Source organism: Vespa mandarinia, chromosome 7 (genome assembly GCF_050613455.1).
Source record: "Vespa mandarinia isolate Hongniang chromosome 7, ASM5061345v1, whole genome shotgun sequence".
Classification (NCBI taxonomy): Eukaryota; Metazoa; Arthropoda; class Insecta; order Hymenoptera; family Vespidae; genus Vespa; species Vespa mandarinia.
In genome coordinates, this window is record NC_140816.1 from 1,225,008 (window position 1) to 1,246,502 (window position 21,495).

The 21,495-nt window shown below is 30.9% G+C and overlaps 3 protein-coding genes across 3 annotated transcripts; 2 read left to right on the forward strand and 1 right to left on the reverse strand.

Annotated features, from left to right (window-relative positions):
- Nucleotides 1-6,196: 6,196 nt before the first annotated feature.
- On the reverse strand, nucleotides 6,197-7,022 carry LOC118440482 (UDP-glucosyltransferase 2-like). Its single transcript, XM_035863577.2, has 5 exons — nucleotides 6,976-7,022; nucleotides 6,684-6,852; nucleotides 6,531-6,623; nucleotides 6,398-6,476; nucleotides 6,197-6,321 (listed from the first exon to the last, which is right to left on the reverse strand). Exons 1-5 carry the CDS (start codon nucleotides 7,020-7,022, stop codon nucleotides 6,197-6,199), a joined length of 513 nt encoding a protein of 170 aa, XP_035719470.2.
- A 2,843-nt stretch (nucleotides 7,023-9,865) lies between these two features.
- Nucleotides 9,866-11,439, forward strand: Ttc1 (Tetratricopeptide repeat domain 1). The gene is made up of 4 exons (XM_035863181.2): nucleotides 9,866-10,344; nucleotides 10,418-10,594; nucleotides 10,670-10,855; nucleotides 10,927-11,439. The coding sequence occupies exons 1-4, from the start codon at nucleotides 10,042-10,044 to the stop codon at nucleotides 11,104-11,106; spliced, it is 846 nt and encodes a 281-aa protein (XP_035719074.1). The 5' UTR covers nucleotides 9,866-10,041; the 3' UTR covers nucleotides 11,107-11,439.
- Nucleotides 11,440-11,583: 144 nt separating this feature from the next.
- On the forward strand, nucleotides 11,584-21,470 carry LOC118440318 (putative sodium/potassium/calcium exchanger CG1090). Its single transcript, XM_035863180.2, has 10 exons — nucleotides 11,584-12,944; nucleotides 15,801-16,292; nucleotides 16,407-16,641; nucleotides 16,799-16,911; nucleotides 17,127-17,302; nucleotides 17,416-17,651; nucleotides 17,727-18,023; nucleotides 18,098-18,331; nucleotides 18,416-18,617; nucleotides 18,686-21,470. Exons 1-9 carry the CDS (start codon nucleotides 12,918-12,920, stop codon nucleotides 18,613-18,615), a joined length of 2,010 nt encoding a protein of 669 aa, XP_035719073.1. The 5' UTR covers nucleotides 11,584-12,917; the 3' UTR covers nucleotides 18,616-18,617; nucleotides 18,686-21,470.
- Nucleotides 21,471-21,495: the final 25 nt, after the last annotated feature.

The following is a 21,495-nucleotide window of genomic DNA, read 5'->3' on the forward strand; positions in this document are numbered from 1 at the left end:
TCTCCGTTTACATTATGCAACGTTTTTCCTATATTAATAAATAACATTCAGATATATGTATTATATAAACATTTGCTGCCAATGAATCATCCCGCATAATATTACATTTTTCTTATAAAAAAAAAATATATATATATAACCACGAACTCATGTCATTCATGATATGCTGAGCCTTATAACACTGTTAATAAATAAAAATAGCTAATCGCATTGTAATAGTACGTGCAGTGACCGAAGCGGAAATTTCACAGATGCAAAAATCCATTTATCATGTTACCTACTAATAACTCTCTCGTATATTTAATTAATTCTTTCACATCTTCCAACCTGTCTACATAAACTCTTTCTGTTTTAAACGATATTAAAAGTTTTACTATGTACTCTTCACGCGACGTTAATTGCTAATTATAATTATAAAAATTAGAAATGAATATTAATATGAATTAGAACGTATTTGATGAAATATAAAATCAATATAAAAGTAGTATAATAATTGTAGAAATTACAAAAAAATTTTACTTGAAATTATATAGATCAAAATAAATAATATCTTTTATTTATCATTAAATTTTTTTAATTTTTATAATAATCATTATATATATATATATATACACACACACACACACTGCACATACATATATATTCTATAACTTGCGACTTGACTTCTACTCATGTGCTTCTACTTGTGTTTGTGTTTACAAATACAAGCAATGTTATTATCTGTTTTCTCTTATTACTACTATCGTACTGTAAAACAGTTTATTTTAATCCGTATCAATGTTAAGACATACTACATAAGAATACATAAACATGATCCTCTGTTTAGGATCACACAATTTAATGTTTTCACGACAAGTCGTTTGTATCAAAAACACTATCCAAAATCGCTATTATCCTGATCACTGTATAAATGTAAGAACAAAACGAAATCTTATCGAAATTTATCCTTTTCGGTCTATTTTAAATGATAAATAAATATAAATGTATCGAGTAGGTTTCAAAAGTTGTTTCTATCAGAGACTCATAAACAGAAGCTGTACTGTACATTTTTAAATTATTATTTTACAAGATAACACTTCAGTTCGTTGCATATAAATATATATATATACAGCTTAATAAGAACAATTAACAAGGCTCTAAGTCAGTTACAAAGTACATATAAGTATATTTTATTTACTCATAATCTTTTAAAGTTACGAACATCAACATATTTTTGTTTTTAAACAGATATCTATAATCTTTTTCTTACATATATAGTAAAGGTTATTTTCGATGAAAATTATATTTAATAAAAAAATTGTTACTATGTATCGTTTACGAGATAATCGACATTTTAACCATTAACTTTTTTACTAGATAAAATTTTTATTTAAAATGATCACTACTTCATAAATATATAAAAATAAATTATAAGTATCCATTTTCAAAAACTATTTTGATTTTTATGAGTTAAAAGAAATGTTTACATATTCTTCTTACTGTTTCAGAACTGTGCAAATTTTTCTTATAACTTCGATTAGTCGCAAGATATTTCCTCAGATATCTATGCATGGATACTCTATATGTATATACATAGATATATATGTGTGTGTGTGCGCGCGCGTATCTACATATGTGTACGTATCTATAAGTACACACACACAGAGAGAAAGAGAAAAAGAGAGAGAGAGAGAGAGATAGACAAATAGCAGACAGACGTTACCTGTATATATGTGTAGGTATATAGATATATATATATATACACACAAACTTATATGCATACACACACATACAAACATATGTAGATACATATAAGTATATATATATATATATATACACATATATTTGTATACAATATTGTATAGGAGTATATTATAAGGATTATATAGGAATATTGTAAGAAAGGGACATTAAAACTTTGTTAACATTATTTACTGGTATATAGAATTCAACTTCTCAATAACATATTCGATCCGAAACGTTAGTGTGACACGTTTTTTCCAATCGAGCCCCCGTAAAAGACCACCGCTTGTATTATTTTGTAAACAAATCTCAAATATCTGGAAACAATATACTTCCTTTGAGCATCCTTAAAACGTCCTTAGACTAGATCGAAACAATTTGTATATATTATATGATAAAACGTATCATTTTCGATAGTGTAATATATATCGATCGTAAAAATGAAAACAAAAATCACGTAATAATATTTTATGATCTTGTGTACGTGATTTCGTTGTAACTAATCTTTTTGTTAGAAACCTTTTGTTACACTTTAACGATTTACATTCTCGGTATACGTAAATTAAATTTCAAGACAATCCTGTAAATGAGATTTCGAAACTGTAAATGAGAAACGATGATTGCGAAATAAACTCTCGAATAACATGATCGATGCATTTAACGCAAAATTCTGTTCTATAAAAAATAATTGGATAGACAAAAACAAAATAAATCGAAAATCAATAAAAAAGAAAACCAAAAGGAAACAAGGCTTATATTGTATCGTTTCGAAAACAATCGATGGATTAAAAAATAAAGTCTCTTTTTTTGTTTATTTGTTTGTTTCATCGTAATAAATTTAAATCGATGTTTTACGCGTAACTTCGCTGCTTTTATCTCGACGATCGATCGAGAACGACTGTAAAAACAAATCTTGCTTTTACGATAAAACCAAACGTGTCGTTACCACGTGCTGCAATCTCTCACGACATTGTAGCAGCAATAAAAAAATGTTCTTTTGAACTTTACACGAGTGTTACGATGCCATTTGGAAAAAGAAAAGTTTGCGAGAAAGGTACTCGGAGTATCTCGGACACGATCTCTTTCACGAATTAAAAGAATATATTTTTTTCTATTTCGCATTGTAGTATATAAAATACGTTTAAAATATTTCTTTAACTTACAACTTAACGCGCGTGTATTTGTGTGTGTGTGTATGTGTGTGTGTGTGTGTGTGTACGAGGTGAGATAAAAACTTCGTTCATCTAATATATCTAATTTATTTGTAATAACATAGAAAAATGTTACGTACAAAATTTAAATGATAGAAAGGGGACATAATGTGTTATGATAAAATATATTTTCTTATATTATAGAAGATGTTCGAAGTATTGACTATTTGTGTCAATGTAAAGTTGTAATCTTTGCTATCATCTTTGAATTTTGCCAGCTCATACCATAGTAATTTGTTGTCTCATATTTTTCGTTTTAATTGGTATTTATCGATGGACAACATTTTTGAGTACTCCTCAAAAAAAGAAATTTAATGGGGTTAATTCTGGAGAAGAAGCGTAACCACGAAACGTTCTATTCATCGATTTGAGCAAAGTTCATTGAGTAAAGTTCATCTTGATTATATATTGACGTTTTTTATCTCAGTAATCAATTGATATTGACTATCAATATTCCACACAATGTCCCCATAATGTTACGTTGCGTATGTATTATTAAAGTAATTGCGTAAGTAATCTATTTATACAAAACTAAACTTTTGCTGGAATCAATCCAGTTATGATAATCGAAATAATCCATAAATCGAAAGTAATAATAATTATTTTATGATCTTCAATAACCTTGAATGACTTTTAATGTTAACATATTGAAATCGTCATAACAACGGTTATAATATAGAAAAAATAAAAATATAAAATATATTTAAAAAAAAAAGAAAAGATTGACCTAGATATCTCCTCTACATCTCTACTCTTGGTAAAAGTATTTATATCATCCAACTTTTGTATATAATATTTTTCCAAATTTTTACAAATAACTTTTAATTAAATAAATATATTAAAAAATATATTTTTATTTAAACCGATTCAAATGAAAAAGAAAATTAAAGACAATTAGATATTTACATACATATTTAACATAGAATTGGGTCTAAAAATACGTATTTCATTCTCAAAAAACAAATTATTCCTCTTCGCATGAAATGTTCCTAAGATTAATGAATATTATACAAAGATATCATATGTAAAACGTTTGGCTTGTCCGATACAAAGGATTTTATCTAACTCACAGGAATAAAATGCGTTAGAGAAAGATAACTGAAGAGGGAGAGGAGGAGAGAAAAAGAGAGAGAGAGAAAGAGAAAGAGAGAGAAAAAGAGAAAAAGAGAGAGAGAGAGAGAGGGATGGAGATTTCGAGAATTCTTAATTATCTTCGAGTAGTATAAATCACGAACGATACGGCGAATACGTAGACAAAAAAGTAGACGCAAATTACTGCTGCGAGAAAGAAATGTCACGAGAGAAAAAAGAAAAAGAAGAAAAAGAAGAAGAAGAAAAAGAAAAAAAAGAGAAGGAAGAAGAACGTGGGCGAACTGATGGGGAAGTAAAGAAGAAAGAAAAAAGGAGAGCGAAAAGGGTTTTGAAATGGTTTTTTTCTTTCTTGCCACTTCTTTTTACTACCATCTCGTGATGAACCTTAAGACCATTATACACGCGTCTATCTTTCGCGGATCGTCTGGCATGTAAATGAGCCACCACCTAGTTTACACCGTAATGGAGAGAAAGGAAGAGAAAAAGAACGATCAAAGTGTACTGCATTCTTGTTAAACGTGTTTATGGTACTTCTTGTAATTCTTTGAGTTGTTACAATGGATAACGTTACCATGAGATCAACTACATCGAACTTTTATCGACTTTCTATAATTGTCAAAGGAATTGAATGAAATTCGTACATAAGTAATAAGATGTTCGTACTATCATATATTTTCATTATTTTCCCATTCTTTCTATTTTTTTTTTATTCGTTTTTCTATGAGATATACAACGGTTCAGATGGATTCTTAATCGTGAATTAAGTACGTAATACTTATGTTGATATTTGCAACTTTTTTTGACATTAAAAAATAATGAAGGTGATCTCAATTTTTTTTTCTTATACTTATCACTTAAAATAAAATCGATGGTTATAGTAGAAATACGAACATTCTTTATAAAAAAGTTAGTTATGATAAAAAAAGATAATATTAATTTGAATTTATTTAAACTAATAAATATAAAGACAATCTCATTTTCATTTTCAATCTTCATTCTCATTGAAGTTTCTACGTCCATTATTCAAGAAATTTCTGTAGAACCTTTAAAAAAATTTTACATGATTCCAATGTTATCAAGGACCTCAAAATACAATAAAACAAACAGAATTCTCTTTAAACCTATAATCACCTGATATGAGAAAGATAGAGAGAAAAAGATTTGTTATTCTGCATAAATGAAAAACAATATACCTATAATTGACTAATATGAGAGAAAAAGAGAAAATTTTTATAGTTTTAAAGTTATTCTATAAAGATTGGGACACTCCAAATAGGCCATTTGAATAATTTTTATGGAAAAAATACTCAGTACAAAATTATACTATTTCAAAAACCCATGTGCATCTTCACTTACGAAAAAAAATAAAATCATGAATATGTAGTCCACCGTTAAATCATTTATCTTTGTTCTCTAACATTTCCTTTTAACTTGAACTAAAAAAAAAAAGATGAATATGGCTTCTTACAGTTGCATGACTTTTGTTCGATATTAAACAAATGTTTGGCAAATTAATCATTTTTCGTTCAGAATGAAACCAAAAATCAATTCATGCAAAAGTAATCATGTCCTCCTCTGAAATAATGTAACTTTATCCTAAGCATTATTTATTTTTTCCATAAAACCAAAAATAATAGAATTATTCAGATGGCCTATCTTAAGTATCCCACATTTTATAAATCAAAACCAGTACAATGTTATATCTTACTAATTTTGTTTATTCTTTTTGTAAATAAACAATTTAAAATATGATTTGTTTTTTAAATACTTTAACAAAAACCAACAAATCAGAATAAAGATTAGGAAAATTATGAACAGCAAGATATAAATGTCGTAAAAATTTTGTTCTATTCGAGTCAAGAATCTCCCAGGGAAGCCAAACTTTTCCAGGATATCGAGTGATACATTCCATATACCAAACTGCTAAATCGAGTGGTGGAACAGGCCGATCGCGAAATTCACATAATAGTTTCTTCATATTTTATGAATATCTAGAAAATGATATTAGATAATTTTAGTACTATTGTAGTCGAGTAGGATTTTTCTAATCTTTCGATAAACAAATCGATTACTTAGGATTGTAAATAATTTCTTTCAAAGTTCGTTTCACAGTATCCATTGAAATTTCTTCATAGTTCAAATACATAGTCACTCCCTTTTCTATTAACATTTTAATATTCGATTTTTGATCCATGAAAATTCATAGACATTCCAATCATTAGAAGACCATGCCAAATTGCTTCATGAGGGCTCAAAAGACCAACATGCGTCCAAACAAATTTAATATTTTTATGAGCTATTAACAAAAGAGATATATGTAAGCCATGAAGATATTTGACTCGATCGAAATACTGCGATACGTAAGTATTTACTTAAAATGTCATTTTGCGGTATCCAATCCAAAACCAATATGTTTTTCGACAACTGTACATCGACAGTCTTCTCTGACACCTTTCAAATAATTTGTTGTTTATATTTTGAAAGAACGCACGCTATGATCTTCACAGTATCCAATTTTATATTATTCCATGCCATGTTCATTCCCATAGATATAACAATGGCATCGTCTTCCGCATCATCGAAGAATTTACGTATTATCTGCCGATTAAATATTTATATCATAATCCATTGTAATTAAAACATAAGAATTATAATTACATTGTCACGGATCGGTTGAGTAATCTGTGCATGAATACCAGCTATTTCAAAAGAGTTTGGTGGAAATGGTATAGCATGTTTGAAAGAGTGATACGTATTAATGAAGACAATATTAATATTTTTTTCATATTCCGATAATGGACGTAATTCTTTTCCAGCTATAGTTTTTCTATTTTTGATTAATTGACAACATATAATAATGACAAAATAAATCGTTTAATAAATTCAACGAATAAAATTAAGAGTCCTATCCCAAAGAGTCACTGGTGTTTCCATGTACATGTGAACATACGGTCTGATGCAAAATAACTTAATTCGCCGATATAGTCCTTCAATCATGGTGCATTACCAAAAGAAATGTAGTCGATAACGGGTAGATTACCTTTTACAAACTACAATTTTTCTTTATATCAAATATGTCGAATGAATTTATTTTAAAACGGCGGGATATTTAATTATTTAAATTTCTATAACTCTACTTTTTTTTTCAATGTTTAAAAATATAATTATATAATTAAATACATTTATACTATTAATTTCATATATAATTATTTATATATAAATATAATTTTTTATATATGAAATTAATAGTATAAATATATTATACTAAATATAAATTATAATATAAGCTAAAAATAAGTTACATTTAGTAAATTAATTTTCGATTATGAACTAACGATTAATTTTATAGTGAAAAAATGAAATCGAACTTAACTCTTTGCGAACGAAAACTTTGAACCATAAGTACTTCTCAGTCTGATATATTCTTTGTATAAATATATATCGAGATATGCAATATCGTTTTTCACGAGGAATAATTTCACTATATAGTTACTGTATAGTACTACCTATTATTCTACCTAATAACATCTATCAGTACTCTGGAGATTGTATACTTCTACATTTTTTTTATCTTCATAAAGACCAAATACAAATTCATCTTCTTTACTACTGCTAATACATTTATTATCAATAAAATTGCTAATAATAATTTTATGAAACAATATTTAGTCTTTCTAATCAAAACAAAATTAAAATAACGCTTTTCCCGCTCTACTTCTAGTGATATTGCGTATTGCAATACAAGACAAGATAAGAAATATATTATATACACAATATGTTATAATAGAATTAAAAATTATTGCGAAATAGGGAGATACAAATATAATTATCTATATGACTTCAAAAATATGTAATGTTATAAAAATATATTTTATTTTAATAATAACAATAATAATAATAATAACAATAATAATTAATCGATAAATTAATCGATAAAGGATAATTGTACCTTTCATAATTCGTAAAAATAATTCACCAGAGTCACATTTTGCACGATAATGTCGAACTTTATTGTTTTTACCAATTCAAAAGTATTTTTAGTAGTTGGATGAGATATGATCTTTTCACATATGAAATTCAATATGTTATGTGCAAAATACATCGTGTATAAGAGATTATAGGTGCTCCATATTGTTGAAAATACTCATCACGTTATCAATTCGTGCATTACATCATCGAATAATTACATCATCCTGGAAAATAGTTTTATGAAAAATAATCAGATTTATCGAAAAGTTTTATCCGTTTTTATAGTAAAATAAAATAAAAAATTTTGGTACTTTTTATTAATATATAACCAACAATGTTATTTCTATTTATTTTTTTTTTTACTATAATTGACTTGAAATATTTGAATTTTTCTTCGATAAACCAACACTAACGTCATTAAAATTACTAATTCACTTTTTGGTAGATTTAATATTTCATTAATTCATATTTTTCGTTTTATTAATGCCATCAATGATATTTTTACATACTTTATGTGTATAATTTTGCGCCACATTATCATCCACCTTTAATGTATGGATACTCGTGAAATGATGACTTCTTCGGTGCAACTCCTTTACCAAACTTGAGACCCAAATGTAATGACAGGTCGAGATTACAAGTTCAACTAGTAAAATCGATAATGCAAATAATTTAATTGCGATTAATGTTAAAATAAAACAAAACAATAGATATTTCATTACGTCTACAAAATTAATAGTTTCGATAAAAGAACTTGCAAAAGCTAACTTTCATATAAATGCAACGATAAAAATATATTTAAAATATATTTAACTCAAAAATAGATAAGATAAATAAAGTAAAAAGATAATTTTAAACAATTTCAGTCATAAGGTCTATACATATTGTTATAATGAGATGCTCGGATAATGGTAAATATAAATACTTTATGATTTATATTTTTTTTATCTTTAGTTTTTATTCTATAATATACAGCCAACTTAGACAACTTGTAAATAACAAAATGACATTTCATTAACGACTACAAATCATTTTATATACAGAATATTTATATATACAGATAATATATATATTTGAAATTAGACATCATAGTGTTATCATGTACGAATGAGATATGATTATATAAGAAGAAAACGTTTATACAAGTCCATGCTATGGTCATACCCCTCTGTAGAGAGACCAGTAAATAAGTAAAATGTCCACAGCTAGTAAATGTAATCGGAGACATTCGGGACACGGTATGGATTACGTATACACTGTTACATATAAAACTATAGAAATCAATTCGAGTCCGATGCACGGCCGGGACATGATTCTATATAAATGGATCTCTACCCTTTAATTTTATATCGTTTTATTGTTTATAAGCCATGCATTAAGAATATGTTACAGAATAAAGACTAAATATATCAATACAAAATATAAAATATTCATATTTCCCATTATCCGAGTCTTCCATTAATATAATCTAATAATTACGAATGTAGACGTAATGTATACGATAATATAATAATTATGAATGTATGTAGAAGTAAAATTATGAAAAATTATCTTTCAAACTTATTTATTACCTTTCTTTTGTGGCTCCCTCTTCCTATAAATCAATCAGTAATTGATTAGAGATATTTTGTACATGGCGACATTGTCTCAGTCGATACATTAGTTCTTACAACAACAATGTATTAGACTGCCGTCGTGTCGTCATTAATATTTTTGAAATCGAAAATACGTTTAAATATCAATTATAAAACAGGTGATTTGCACTTTTGTTATTTTTATATTTATGTTTTATTTTTAGTAATCTCCAACAGAGGGCAATAAAAGCGACCCTAGGTGCGTCAAGTCAATTCTCTAATTCTCACAATCATGAGTATTACGCTTTAATGTGGTAGAGTGCATCATCTGTCGGTAGCATGTTGAATTAAACGAAATCGTCAACACGAACAATCTTTATTTCGTTTGACAGATAATTTCAATCATTGTAGACGTAATAACGATATTGACCTTGTAACAAACAACATATTTGAAAAAAATAAGAAATATAAATATGGATAACAAATGTGAAACCGTAAAGACTAACGAAGAAATCATAGAGGAACTCACGAAAGATCTGGAAAGTTCCTGTATAAAAGAAGATGAAATTTCAATGGCCAAAGAAATTCAATATCAATCGAGTGAAAGAAATAAAAATAATTTTTCAGAGGAACCTTTGAAAGATATAATTAATAATGATGATCCGGATAATAACGAAAAGAATGACAATGCAGATTGTAAGAAGGCTGCTGGAGACTCGATAGATGAAAAATTTCTTGAAGAGAGAGATAAAAACCTCAGTGAAGCAGAGAAAGAAGTTAGTCACTTTCTTTTTCTTTTGGAATAATTTTTTTAATTTAAATGATTACAATATGTGTTATTGTTTACAGAGTTTTAAAGATGAAGCAGAAAAACTTAAAAACGAAGGCAATACTTTTTTTAAAGATGGAGAATATATGAAAGCTATATCTCTGTATACGCAAGGTTTACAAACATGTTCTTTAATGTATAGTAAAGAACGAGCTATTTTGTATTCTAATAGAGCAGCAGCTAAAATAAAATGTTTGGTTAGGATTCTTTATTCATTTTTTTTTCTATTTTATTTAGTATATATTAAATTAATTTATCATGTATCTTTGTAGGCTGAGAAAGAATCAGCTATATTGGATTGTACAAAAGCGATTGAATTAAATCCAAGCTATGTAAAAGCTTACGTAAGGAGAGCACAATTATATGAAGAAACAGAGAAATTAGATGAAGCTTTAGAAGATTATAAAAAGATTTTAACATTTGATTCTAGTCATACCGAAGCTAATTATGCAGTTAGAGTAAGTTACATACATTTTGATCACTCCGACTACCATCAAAATGATTTATTATAACTTTTACATTATTTCAGAGGTTACCACCTTTAATACATGAAAAAAATGAAAAACTGAAGGCAGAAATGTTGGGTAAATTAAAAGACCTTGGTAATATGGTATTGAAACCATTTGGTCTTTCCACAAATAATTTTGAATTGCAGAAAGATCCAAATAGCGGTGGATATTCTGTAAAATTTCATCAAGCTCCTAGATAACAAGCGTAAATAAATGTTGTAAAACAAAAATATACGATCTGGAAGAAATCAATGAACAGAACCAGACATATTTATAATAATTTATGCGAATTTCGCTAAGTTCTTCGTTCCTTAAAAAGATGTATACATTGTGAACATAAATAGCTAAAATAAACATAAAATCGTAATAAGTGAAATAAAACCGAAGATTTCAATTACAAGTAAAAATCGAAAAAATAATTCAACATATTGAATGAAGTTTTAACTAAACAGTATGAAGTTAACCAATTGATCGTATCGTTTTTAGATGTTCCGTTAACCTCTTCATTAATTGTAAATTCGTAACGCTTTCAGAACTTATATTATAACACTTGTAGACCGATGGACGCGATGTAAGTAAACTAAAAATATTTCTTTTAACCGCTATAAATATTAATAATAAATTTCCAACGATGATAACCAAAGAATGGTTGCAAAATAAAATATTAATATGAACGATAATTTATCGAAAGAACAATATTGTCTGTTACGTGGAATCCATTACGTTAAAATGGCATTTTTAAGATAATAGTACGAAAAAAATATAGGCAAACGAACGGCCCATATTAATCTAATCGAATAGCAAAAAGTGAATGAGTGGAAAGTTAAAAAAGATAACAGCCAATTGCATGTCGACGATTCGCGCATGCGCAATATGTTATATATATATTTATTATGTATCACATATGCAAGGGAGTGCATTGCATTTTTTGCGCCTTGTATATTTAACTTTGTGGAAGGGGAAGCAATCAAACGAAGGGGAAGTTGCACCCACCACCTGCAGTAAAGCAGCGCGCGCGGTTAGAAACGGTTGAATGTTTGCGCACGACTTAATGTTGTTTTACTTTTTCATCGGTCGAATGGAGAAACAATAAACTATTCTAAAAAGGAAGGCTTTACAAAAAATCTCATCGAAATAGAAATTATTTAGATACATTGAATCGCGAGCGCGACTATATTCGTCGATAAAATAGAATGCGATAACGGACCGATAAATAACGATTAAAAACGATGATTGTTCTCTTGCGTTACGTCGGACGAATGACGTCACAAAAAGGATGACCGCGTGGGTGTCTCGCGAATCGCTTCGATTCTCTGACTGGGTTGAATTTTCAAATACAATTGATCCGTAGCAAATGCGCGCAACAAGAGATTTGGAAGGAAATAAAGAACAAAAGAGGAAAAATTCTTCGATTGGTCGGTGTCAAAGAGAAAGAAGGAAAAAAAGACAGAGAGAGAGAGAGTGAGAGAGAGTAGTGAGAGGGAGAGAAGAAAAGCCGAATAGTAATAGTAGTAACATGAAGTACTATATTTCATCTACGAATCGATAATTCGAATAGGCACAACGAGTTGCGATATTAAGGTCCATCGTCCAATTCCTAAAAATATCGAACATTACAACGGGTAAGATTCGATAGCCTTATTCACCATCCCTTTTCCCTTCTCTTTGCTCTCCTGTTGTCTTCTCCCTCTCCCTCTCCTTCTCCCTCTTCTAATCCTCCTCTTTCTCCTCCACCTCCGCCTCCTACGAGAATTCTCTGTCGTATCCACTCGAGAGTGACACGGTAGAGTTCGCTCGAGGAGGAACCCACCCCTAATTCTCGTTTCCTAACCGGCCTCCTCTCTCTCTCTCTTGCCCTCGCCCTCGCCCTCACGCGGGCCGGCCGTGTGCGAGCTAACGGTGTGCAATCGTCTCGCAATACTACCGAATATCGCGATATTGACAAGGACGACGAGGATTGAGAGGAGGAGGACGATAACTACGACATTCTCTAACATAGACGATTGACAACATGTGTGACGTCGCAAACGAAAATGAGGTAAGCTATCACATTCGTTTCTTATAATGATTCTTTTCTTTTTTTTTCTTTTTCTTCTTCCTTTTTTCTTTCTCTTACACTCTCTCTCTCTCTCTCTCTCTCTCTTTCTCTCTCTCTCTCTTTTTCTCTCCCTCTCTATCTCTATCTGTCTCTCTCTCTCTCTCTCTTTCTTTTTCTCTCTCTTTCTTTTTTTCTCTTTCTTTTTCTCTCTCTTTCTCTCTCTTTCTTTCTCTTTCTCTGTCTTTGTTCTTCTGTCTTAATTTAAAGATTTTCTCGGGATTGACAAAGAAATAGACTGTTTAAAACCAGAAAAAAGGGTGAACGCATCGCGCTTAACGATCCGCCGAAGAAACGACAAATATGGGTCACTTTCACTGGCAAGCCACTTGGACGACGGACCACCACGTTCCTCCTCTTCTCTCTCTTTCTCTCTCTCTCTCTCTCTCTCTCTTTCTATTTCTCTCTCTTTCGCTCTCTTTACAATCTATCCGTTTTTTTTGCTCTCATTCTCTTTCTCACCCTAGCTGTGACGTAAAAAAAAGACTAAAAAGAAAAAAGAAAGATAGAAACAAAAAAGGAAAAGAACCTCGTCAAGTGTTTTCCTTTTACATACTCCCTCTTCGTTTTTCAATCTCGAAATTTCGTTCGTGATTTTATTAAAAAAAAAATTTGAGGTAATTGACGGGAGATGATATCCGAAGATATATCGATATTCTTCGATATTAATAACCATCATTGTGTTCGCTTGCGCGCGAGTACGATCGATCGGGAGGAAGTTTACCGATTTGATTTTAACCCCATGAATGATTCTTGACTCACGATTGGTCAGTCCATATACCACGTGATTATCAACGAGAATGTAAACGTTAATCGATTGATTGATTGGTTGTTATTGTAAGTTAGTAATACAGAAACGTTCGTATGAATTTTCTACAACTCGCGATGGAATATTTCTCGATGAGAATTTATTTTATCTGTTTTTATTATTGATTCAAACCCTTTTCGGACAACCGTGCGCGCGCGCTTGTTCTTTCTCTCTCTCTCTCTCTCTCTCTCTCTCTCTCTCTCTCTCTCTCTCTCTCTCTCTCTCTCTCCTTTTTTCGCACACATGCCGTTTCGAAATTATGTTTTTAAAGAAACGTATCGTTCGTAAATTGTTTATCGTTAAAATGTCATTTAAAATATAACAAAAAAATTTTTCTGATTTATTATTAACAAAAGAATAAGATACAATACATTATTTTACATTTTTCAATTTAAATTTTAAATGCGTTCGTTTTAATTATTTAATTATTTAATTATTTAATTATTCTTAATAAGACAAATAGTTTATATTATAGCAGCTTGTATTTACATCATTGAAGAAATAACTTATGACAACTTACGTCATAACATTCTATTTTTATGTTTTCCATTCATAAAGATACATATTACTTGCGGCACGAGTTATAGCTTCCATTGATATTGGCCATCGTATGACTTTCTGTGCTTTTATCTTAATTATATATTTAAATGAAAGCACGTGCACCTATATATATATATAGCTATATATTTCATTAGACATTAAAAATAAATCGAGAATAATAAAAATAATAAAAATTAATAATCAAGAAGATAGTGTAAAAAGAAATAACTACGAAAAAAAAGAAAAAAAAATTGAAACGATCGAAATTATTATCAAAATTTTACACTGTCCTAGTGCACCAATTAGAAAAATAATCCCGAAAGAGGAACTGCTTACAATATGTTTACATTATGAATCTCTTATCTTAGGCTCAATTTACGCATGCGATGCCGACGCACCATCGATCTGCCTCAACAGCATTACATTTAATAACATTGCACATTATTACAGACGAATATTTGTCGATCGTACGTGCGTTAAGCGGAATGCATTCTAAAACAAATAATGAAAATAATAAAAAGTCATGAAAATATGTATGCCGAAAATTAATTAATATTGAATCATTGATTGATCAATTCTTATGGATTATTTGCATTTGGATTGTCAAAATCAATTCTTCTTACTATATATCTACGTTTATTATCTCTATTGTTGATCTTCTATTGATATTAAATGAAAAATGTTAGGAGAATCTGTACGTAGAAATAAACAAAAATGAATTTCAACAACTGAATAGCCGGTAGGGTTTATAGCAAGAATATATAACGTTACATAGAAAGGTTAATTGAGAAAAAGGGAAAGACAAGAACGCTGTCTTTTCATCGTAACTCTCTTCTAATATAGAACGTTCAATGTCGTCCTACGCATCGTCTTCGTTTTCTATAGAAGAAAATAGGATTATTTTCTCTCTCTCTCTCTCTCTCTCTCTCTCTCTCTCTCTCTCTCTCTCTCTCTCTCTCTCTTTCTCTCTCTCTCTTTCTTAAGGCAACTCGAAAATAGGATATACGTAAGCCAAATAGGAAAAAGTAATTGCGAAAGAGATAAAATAGGAATCTACACTCGATGATCAAAGATACGTGCATATCATATCATCTTTTATACACCTATACGTGGTTGTGATATTGTGTATACAGTGGTTGGAAAATGTATTGATATGATTCGATAATTTCAGGTAGGAATAGGAACAACCGCAAGAGAATAATTTTGATCAAGGATTCATTAAATTGTAACATAAAATCCCAGAGAATATTTGAAGAAAATATGAAAGGATACCGAAGAAAGATTTCTTTTTTACCTTTTTTTTTTAAAAAAAAAAAGAAAACAAATTCATTCTGACCTTCAATAGTTTGTTAATTTAATTAAAAGAAAAAAGTAAATTATCGAAAAAATATCGTTAAATGCACTCGTAACTTAAAAAGTATGTATTTATTGACTTTGTTTTTAATTTCCAGAAAATGAGGTATCGGTATGGTCGTGCCTCAATACATCGAAGAAAATGGCCCTTGCGATTGGCATTTTTTCTTGTCTATGTTCTCGTGCAATTTGTGGCCTCCTCGAAGTTACCAATCACATACTCACCCTCGTATCCGGCCTCAACGGAGTACGAAGAAAGTTCGACGTTGGAATCGACTGTATCCTCTTACTATCCAACATCGACCGAATTCGAATTAACGTCCTCGATAATGCAAACTTCGATACCAGCATCAATTTCCGGTGAACATCCATCGAAAAATACGAAGGAATTGAAGAATCCTACAAAGGAGAGAAATAAGAGTGAGAAGAATAATGAAAAAACGAATGCAAAATCGAGGATTCGTGAACAAACAAAGGAAGAATCTAAAGAAAAAGAAACAGAAAAACCAATGAAGGCGCCCGTTGCAGCAGCAGGTGTAGCAGCCGGTGCAGCTACAGCTGCAACCAAAACAATTCCTATCACTACCGCTGTAAGTTTTGAATCTTCTAAATTTATCGAGAAAGTCGAATGTTCGTTACTCCTGATTCCTCTGATAATCAACATTGTTAATAATCATGATCATTAATTGACAATCATTTTATAGACTATTCCCACGATACGAACAACGACTGCTGAATACGTTCATCCTACATGGAGACCAAGAAGAGAAAACTGTTCACCACCTGCTATCGAACAGTTCCCACGTCCTTTGATGGGCCCTGAAGCAAGAAAACATGGCGGACTTATCATACACGTTCTTGTTGCCGTCTACACGTTTCTTGGCTTGGCAATCGTCTGTGATGATTATTTCGTTTCTAGTCTTGACAGAATTTGCGAAGGTATGTGTGTATATGCGTGTGTAAGAGTGTATATATATAAACTCGTGAACTTTATTCACAAAGGAATGATGAATCTTTTATATTATACCGATTGATACTTTCAATGATTTTGTCACGGTGCTACGTAGCTCAAGAAGAAAGTTTAAACTTCTTTCAGAGTTAAGATTATCGCCAGACGTAGCAGGAGCAACTTTCATGGCTGCTGGATCTTCAGCACCAGAATTGGCCACGGTCGTCATTGGAGTTTTCTTCGCCAAGGATGACATTGGAGTAAGTACGATTGTCTGACATATATTTATAGTTCGCTAACCATGCAATGTATCAGTTTTCACGATTGATTCAACTTGTTTATCATTTCTCAACATACATATAAAATGTACTTATTGAAAGCCAACTATTTCTAACGCAAGAACTATATAAATCAAATTTAACTTATCTATATTATATTTAGGTATACCCTACATTTGCATTAATTATTGTTTTAGGTTAGTGGAGTCATCGGTAGCGCTGTTTTCAATATAATGTTCGTTATATCCGTATGCGGTCTCTGTACAACAACTGTTTCCAAATTGAACTGGTGGCCTCTTGTACGAGATTGTTTCTTCTATGCTGTCTCTATTCTGGTGATGCTCGGTACAATCTACAATGAAACCATATCTTGGTGAGTATTTTTTCTTTTCATTACCCACGAACGTATTCTATTACCTTATATGCTTCATATATGATTACATAACTTTTCATACTTCTTGAATGCACTTTTTTTTTTTACTTTAGGATGGAGTCACTCTTCATGTTGGTCATGTATGCGGTATATTGCGTAGCTCTCTCGTTTAACGAGAGACTTGAGCAATGGGCGAAGTCGTACAATATTCCATTTTTACCCAAGGACGACGAGCCAGCTGAAGAAAGTGCTTTGGTTAGTTATAGATCCTTGCAAGAAGATCGATTATCTTACACGGGGCCTAATTCACCTGTTATCGAACAGGCTGCGCAAATAAAGAATCAGGAAGGTGAAATATCTTTATGTCAAATACTTTTTCTAAGAATCCAAAAGTATTTTTCTTAAGTAATATGTTATTTTTCAGGAAATGGTATTCAAGAAACCTGTGAACAACCATCAATTCCAAAACCAACACCCCAATATTACAAAGCAAAAGAACCTGATCCAAACGAAGTGTCGCCACTCGTAATGCCTACAGATGGAAATAAATGGAATATTTTCACATGGGGTCTCGTGTATCCTATTCATTTCATGTGTCGAGCCACTATGCCAGATTGTAGGCAAGAAAGGTTTCGAAGTTGGTATCCTTTCACCTTTTGCGTGTCCATGGTGTGGATAAGTTTCTACAGCTACATCATGGTCTGGATGATCACTATTATAGGTAATTTCATTTTCGATCAATCTTTGATCTTATTTTTCCTTGATAGAAAACAAACAAGAAAAATTTACTTACAGGTAGTACACTTGGTATTCCTGACACTGTGATGGGTCTGACTTTCGTCGCAGCTGGAGTTAGCGTACCAGATGCTCTTTCTTCTTTAGCTGTGATAAAAGAAGGTCTTGGTGACATGGCTGTGAGCAATGCTGTTGGTAGCAATGTCTTCGATATTCTTGTATGTTTGGGTTTACCATGGTTCATACAAACAGCGATGATACAGCCGGGTTCTCATGTCAATGTTACTAGCAGGGGTACTGATTTGTTTCCTACAAATCCTACAAATTGAACTTATCGATCAATCGTTTTTAATTATATTCTTTCTTTCTTTTTCAAAGGCCTAACATATTCAACTGTCTCGCTACTCTCGACGGTAATATTTTTGGTAGTTGCGACACATATGAACGGATGGAAGTTGGATCGACGATACGGTGTAGTACTGATGGCATGGTACTTAATATTCATTATCTTCGCATCACTCTACGAACTCAACGTCTTCGGAGAGATGAATCCACCAGTATGCCCAAGCTTCTTTTAAATGTAAGGACATCGTTGATAAAAAGTTTTTATGAAAAAGACCATCCAAGACTCATCTTGATATATTTTAGGGAAAACAGAAGAGACAAAGAAGAACAAATATAGCTACGAAGTGGAAGGAGACACACCATTGAAACTTGCCCTGGAATTGATGCGCGATAATCCTTCGAAATAGCCACTTGCGATCGATTAACTTTTTAGGCAAGGGCAAAGCTAATCGAAGAGAGGAGCAAGAAAAAAGGAATATTAAAACAAAACAAAAAAAAGAAAAACTCAACGACATCGAAAAGAAGAAATAGAGAGAAATAAGAGAATTAATCAATAATGTCGTTTACATCTACTTTTTTTTCAACTACTAAGCGTTCAAGATAGTACGAAAGCATGAAAGTAGTAGAAGACGAAGACACGCTGTATTACCGAGCCCCGCATGAAAGATAGAGTTTTTTTGGTGCTACATACATTATACATTATAAAAATATCTCGAAATAGTATATTGCTGACACTAATCGTTTGTACAGCTCGTGACTCGTATAGCTCCCTTCAGAATCGGGAGAATTTCTTCCAACGATCGATCGATCGATCGAGAACGATCTTCTCGAAATAAATTTTGTAATCGAGCGATCATCATACAGCCGATAGCTTCCATTTGAATATTAAATCTAAATTCGACGACATCGAATATATTGGCCTAAAGCCAATAATCACTCGAATTTTCCTCGTCGCTTTTTTGGCGTCGGGTTGAACCGAGAAGACAATACAATTATCAGTATTAAGACGCACTTGTTATTCGACAAGCATAAAAAAACAACGGCAGATGGTCGGACGACGAATCGATCGTATGATTTGCATCGTTTTTTTCTAACGAGCACAACGACGATGCCATAAAGGATCTATACCGGCACTTGAAAAGAAAGAAATCCTTCTCGAAACGATTGATTGATTCGTGTACGTACAAGTTACACGTATTATGAAATAAATGTTAATAATTATTTTTTAATTTATTTACTTAAGAATCCTCGTGTCAGCCATATAGAATTATCTTAGATACTCATAAGAATTATTATACTTTTATTGTCAGATTCTATTATAGTTATAATTATTATTATATTATACTTATCGTAATCAAGTTTTCATCGAAAGGAACGCACCATCGAAGAAGATAACATTTTTCAAACCATATTCCGAGAAAATTTGGGTTTTTTCGTGAACAACAAATGTCTCATTATCTTCGATGATTTTAATCGTTTTACGAGACGACGGATGCGAGTGTTTTTGTCGCGTTCCTGTGTTCATCATTTATTTACATTATCGTTCGGTTTTCCCTAATTTCATCGAGTCAACATCGATGAATTATCATCGACGTTAACACTAATTTATTAACACTAATTTCATTAATCGCTCGTCCGTCCGTTGTTCTGAAAAACTTAAGATATCCTGTATTTAACATTTGACAACGAAAGGTAAACATTCGCGAGATCAAAGGAAATATCTTGTTAATGCGAGCGCGTGATATAAATCGTTATAATTTGCGAGCATTTTTTTTCTTCTGTTGTTCTTTCCATTATTTTTTTTCTTTTTTTCTTATATTTAATAGGACAATTTCTACCGGGCAGATCGAATTTTCGTCAAATCTTTCCTAATCGAAGATGCTTTATGGAATTGCCATTGAAAGATAGTGAATAATGAAAAAAAAAAACAAAATAAACAAATAAAAAATTATATAGAATAAATATATTTCGACGATCGCGATAGAAGGGAAAAAAGGGGAAATACGAGCGCGAAAGTATAAACGATAAAAAAAGACAATAATTAACGCAGCCTTATCCGATGAAAGTATCTACAAGTCTCCTAAAAGGGAAAAAAGAGAAAAGAGAAAAATAAAATAAGAAAGAAAGAAAGGAAGAGGAAAAAAGACCTGCGCGTTCCTTGAGATACCAAATTCGGACGGACCCGATGTGTTCTCGATTTCGAACATTGTTATTGTTGATAGAAAAAAATTAAAGAAAAAATTAAAAAAAAGAAAAAAAATTTAGAATCTCGTGAGATAATCGACATGGCTCCGTTTTCGGGATCCTTTGATCTTTCGATTTCAACGCGCAGGGTGGCAGAGTCCTTTCCGAAAGAAAGTAAACGCGTCTTTAAAAAAAGGAAATAATACTAATAATAATAAACCGAGCCAAAAAGAATTAAAGTATACAAATTTACACAAACTATAAAAGAACAGGAACTCCGACACATTCCGCCTCCGTCGCTTAATAAAGTTATCAGTTAAAAAAAGGAAAAAAAGAAATAAGAAAAACGGGAAAATAATTTATCAACGAAATACTCTTTAAAATTTTGTGATAATATTATTATAATACGATCGATTCGTTCAACCCCACGGACATGCGACCCTGCATGTGATTGTAATGAAAAAGTAAAAAGAAGAAAGAATGCGATTATTTTGAAGCGAAAGATTTTGAACTATTGAGAGAGATATAAGTAAAGAAAAATGAATAGCAAAAATAAAAATGAAAAAAAAATAGAAAAAAGAAAATTAATCCAGTAACCCGTGCGATCCAGGTGATTGCAAGGATCGCGCAGACGCTTTAGAATTTATTATATATATACACACACGCACGCACGCACACACACATACACACGCGCGTACACACAAACACACACATATATACATATATACATAACACGTAAAATTAAAGTTTTATGAGAAAGAAAGGACTTAGACCGTATAACTATATTAATTATTATGATTATTATTCTATTCTTATTCTTCTTCTTATAATTATTAACACCATTAATATTATAAACATTCGACGTGTTTGTTCGCCACTTTTATTCGTTATTATTAGTGTTTTAGACGAGTGTGTATTATAACAAATGT

Excerpts from the sequence above, each read along its gene's own strand:
- LOC118440318 (XM_035863180.2), top strand. The coding sequence starts at position 12,918 with ATGTGTGACGTCGCAAACGAAAATGAG. Across the intron at positions 16,293-16,406 it reads CAATTCCTATCACTACCGCT|ACTATTCCCACGATACGAAC; the intron begins GTAAGTTTTGAA and ends ATCATTTTATAG. Across the intron at positions 18,024-18,097 it reads CTGGATGATCACTATTATAG|GTAGTACACTTGGTATTCCT; the intron begins GTAATTTCATTT and ends ATTTACTTACAG.
- LOC118440482 (XM_035863577.2), bottom strand. The coding sequence starts at position 7,022 with ATGATTGAAGGACTATATCGGCGAATTAAGTTATTTTGCATCAGACC. Across the intron at positions 6,624-6,683 it reads CTCAACCGATCCGTGACAAT|ATAATACGTAAATTCTTCGA; the intron begins GTAATTATAATT and ends TTTAATCGGCAG. Across the intron at positions 6,322-6,397 it reads ACCGCAAAATGACATTTTAA|CTCATAAAAATATTAAATTT; the intron begins GTAAATACTTAC and ends TTTTGTTAATAG.
- Ttc1 (XM_035863181.2), top strand. The coding sequence starts at position 10,042 with ATGGATAACAAATGTGAAACCGTAAAGACTAACGAAGAAATCATAGAG. Across the intron at positions 10,345-10,417 it reads TCAGTGAAGCAGAGAAAGAA|AGTTTTAAAGATGAAGCAGA; the intron begins GTTAGTCACTTT and ends TATTGTTTACAG. Across the intron at positions 10,595-10,669 it reads CAGCTAAAATAAAATGTTTG|GCTGAGAAAGAATCAGCTAT; the intron begins GTTAGGATTCTT and ends GTATCTTTGTAG.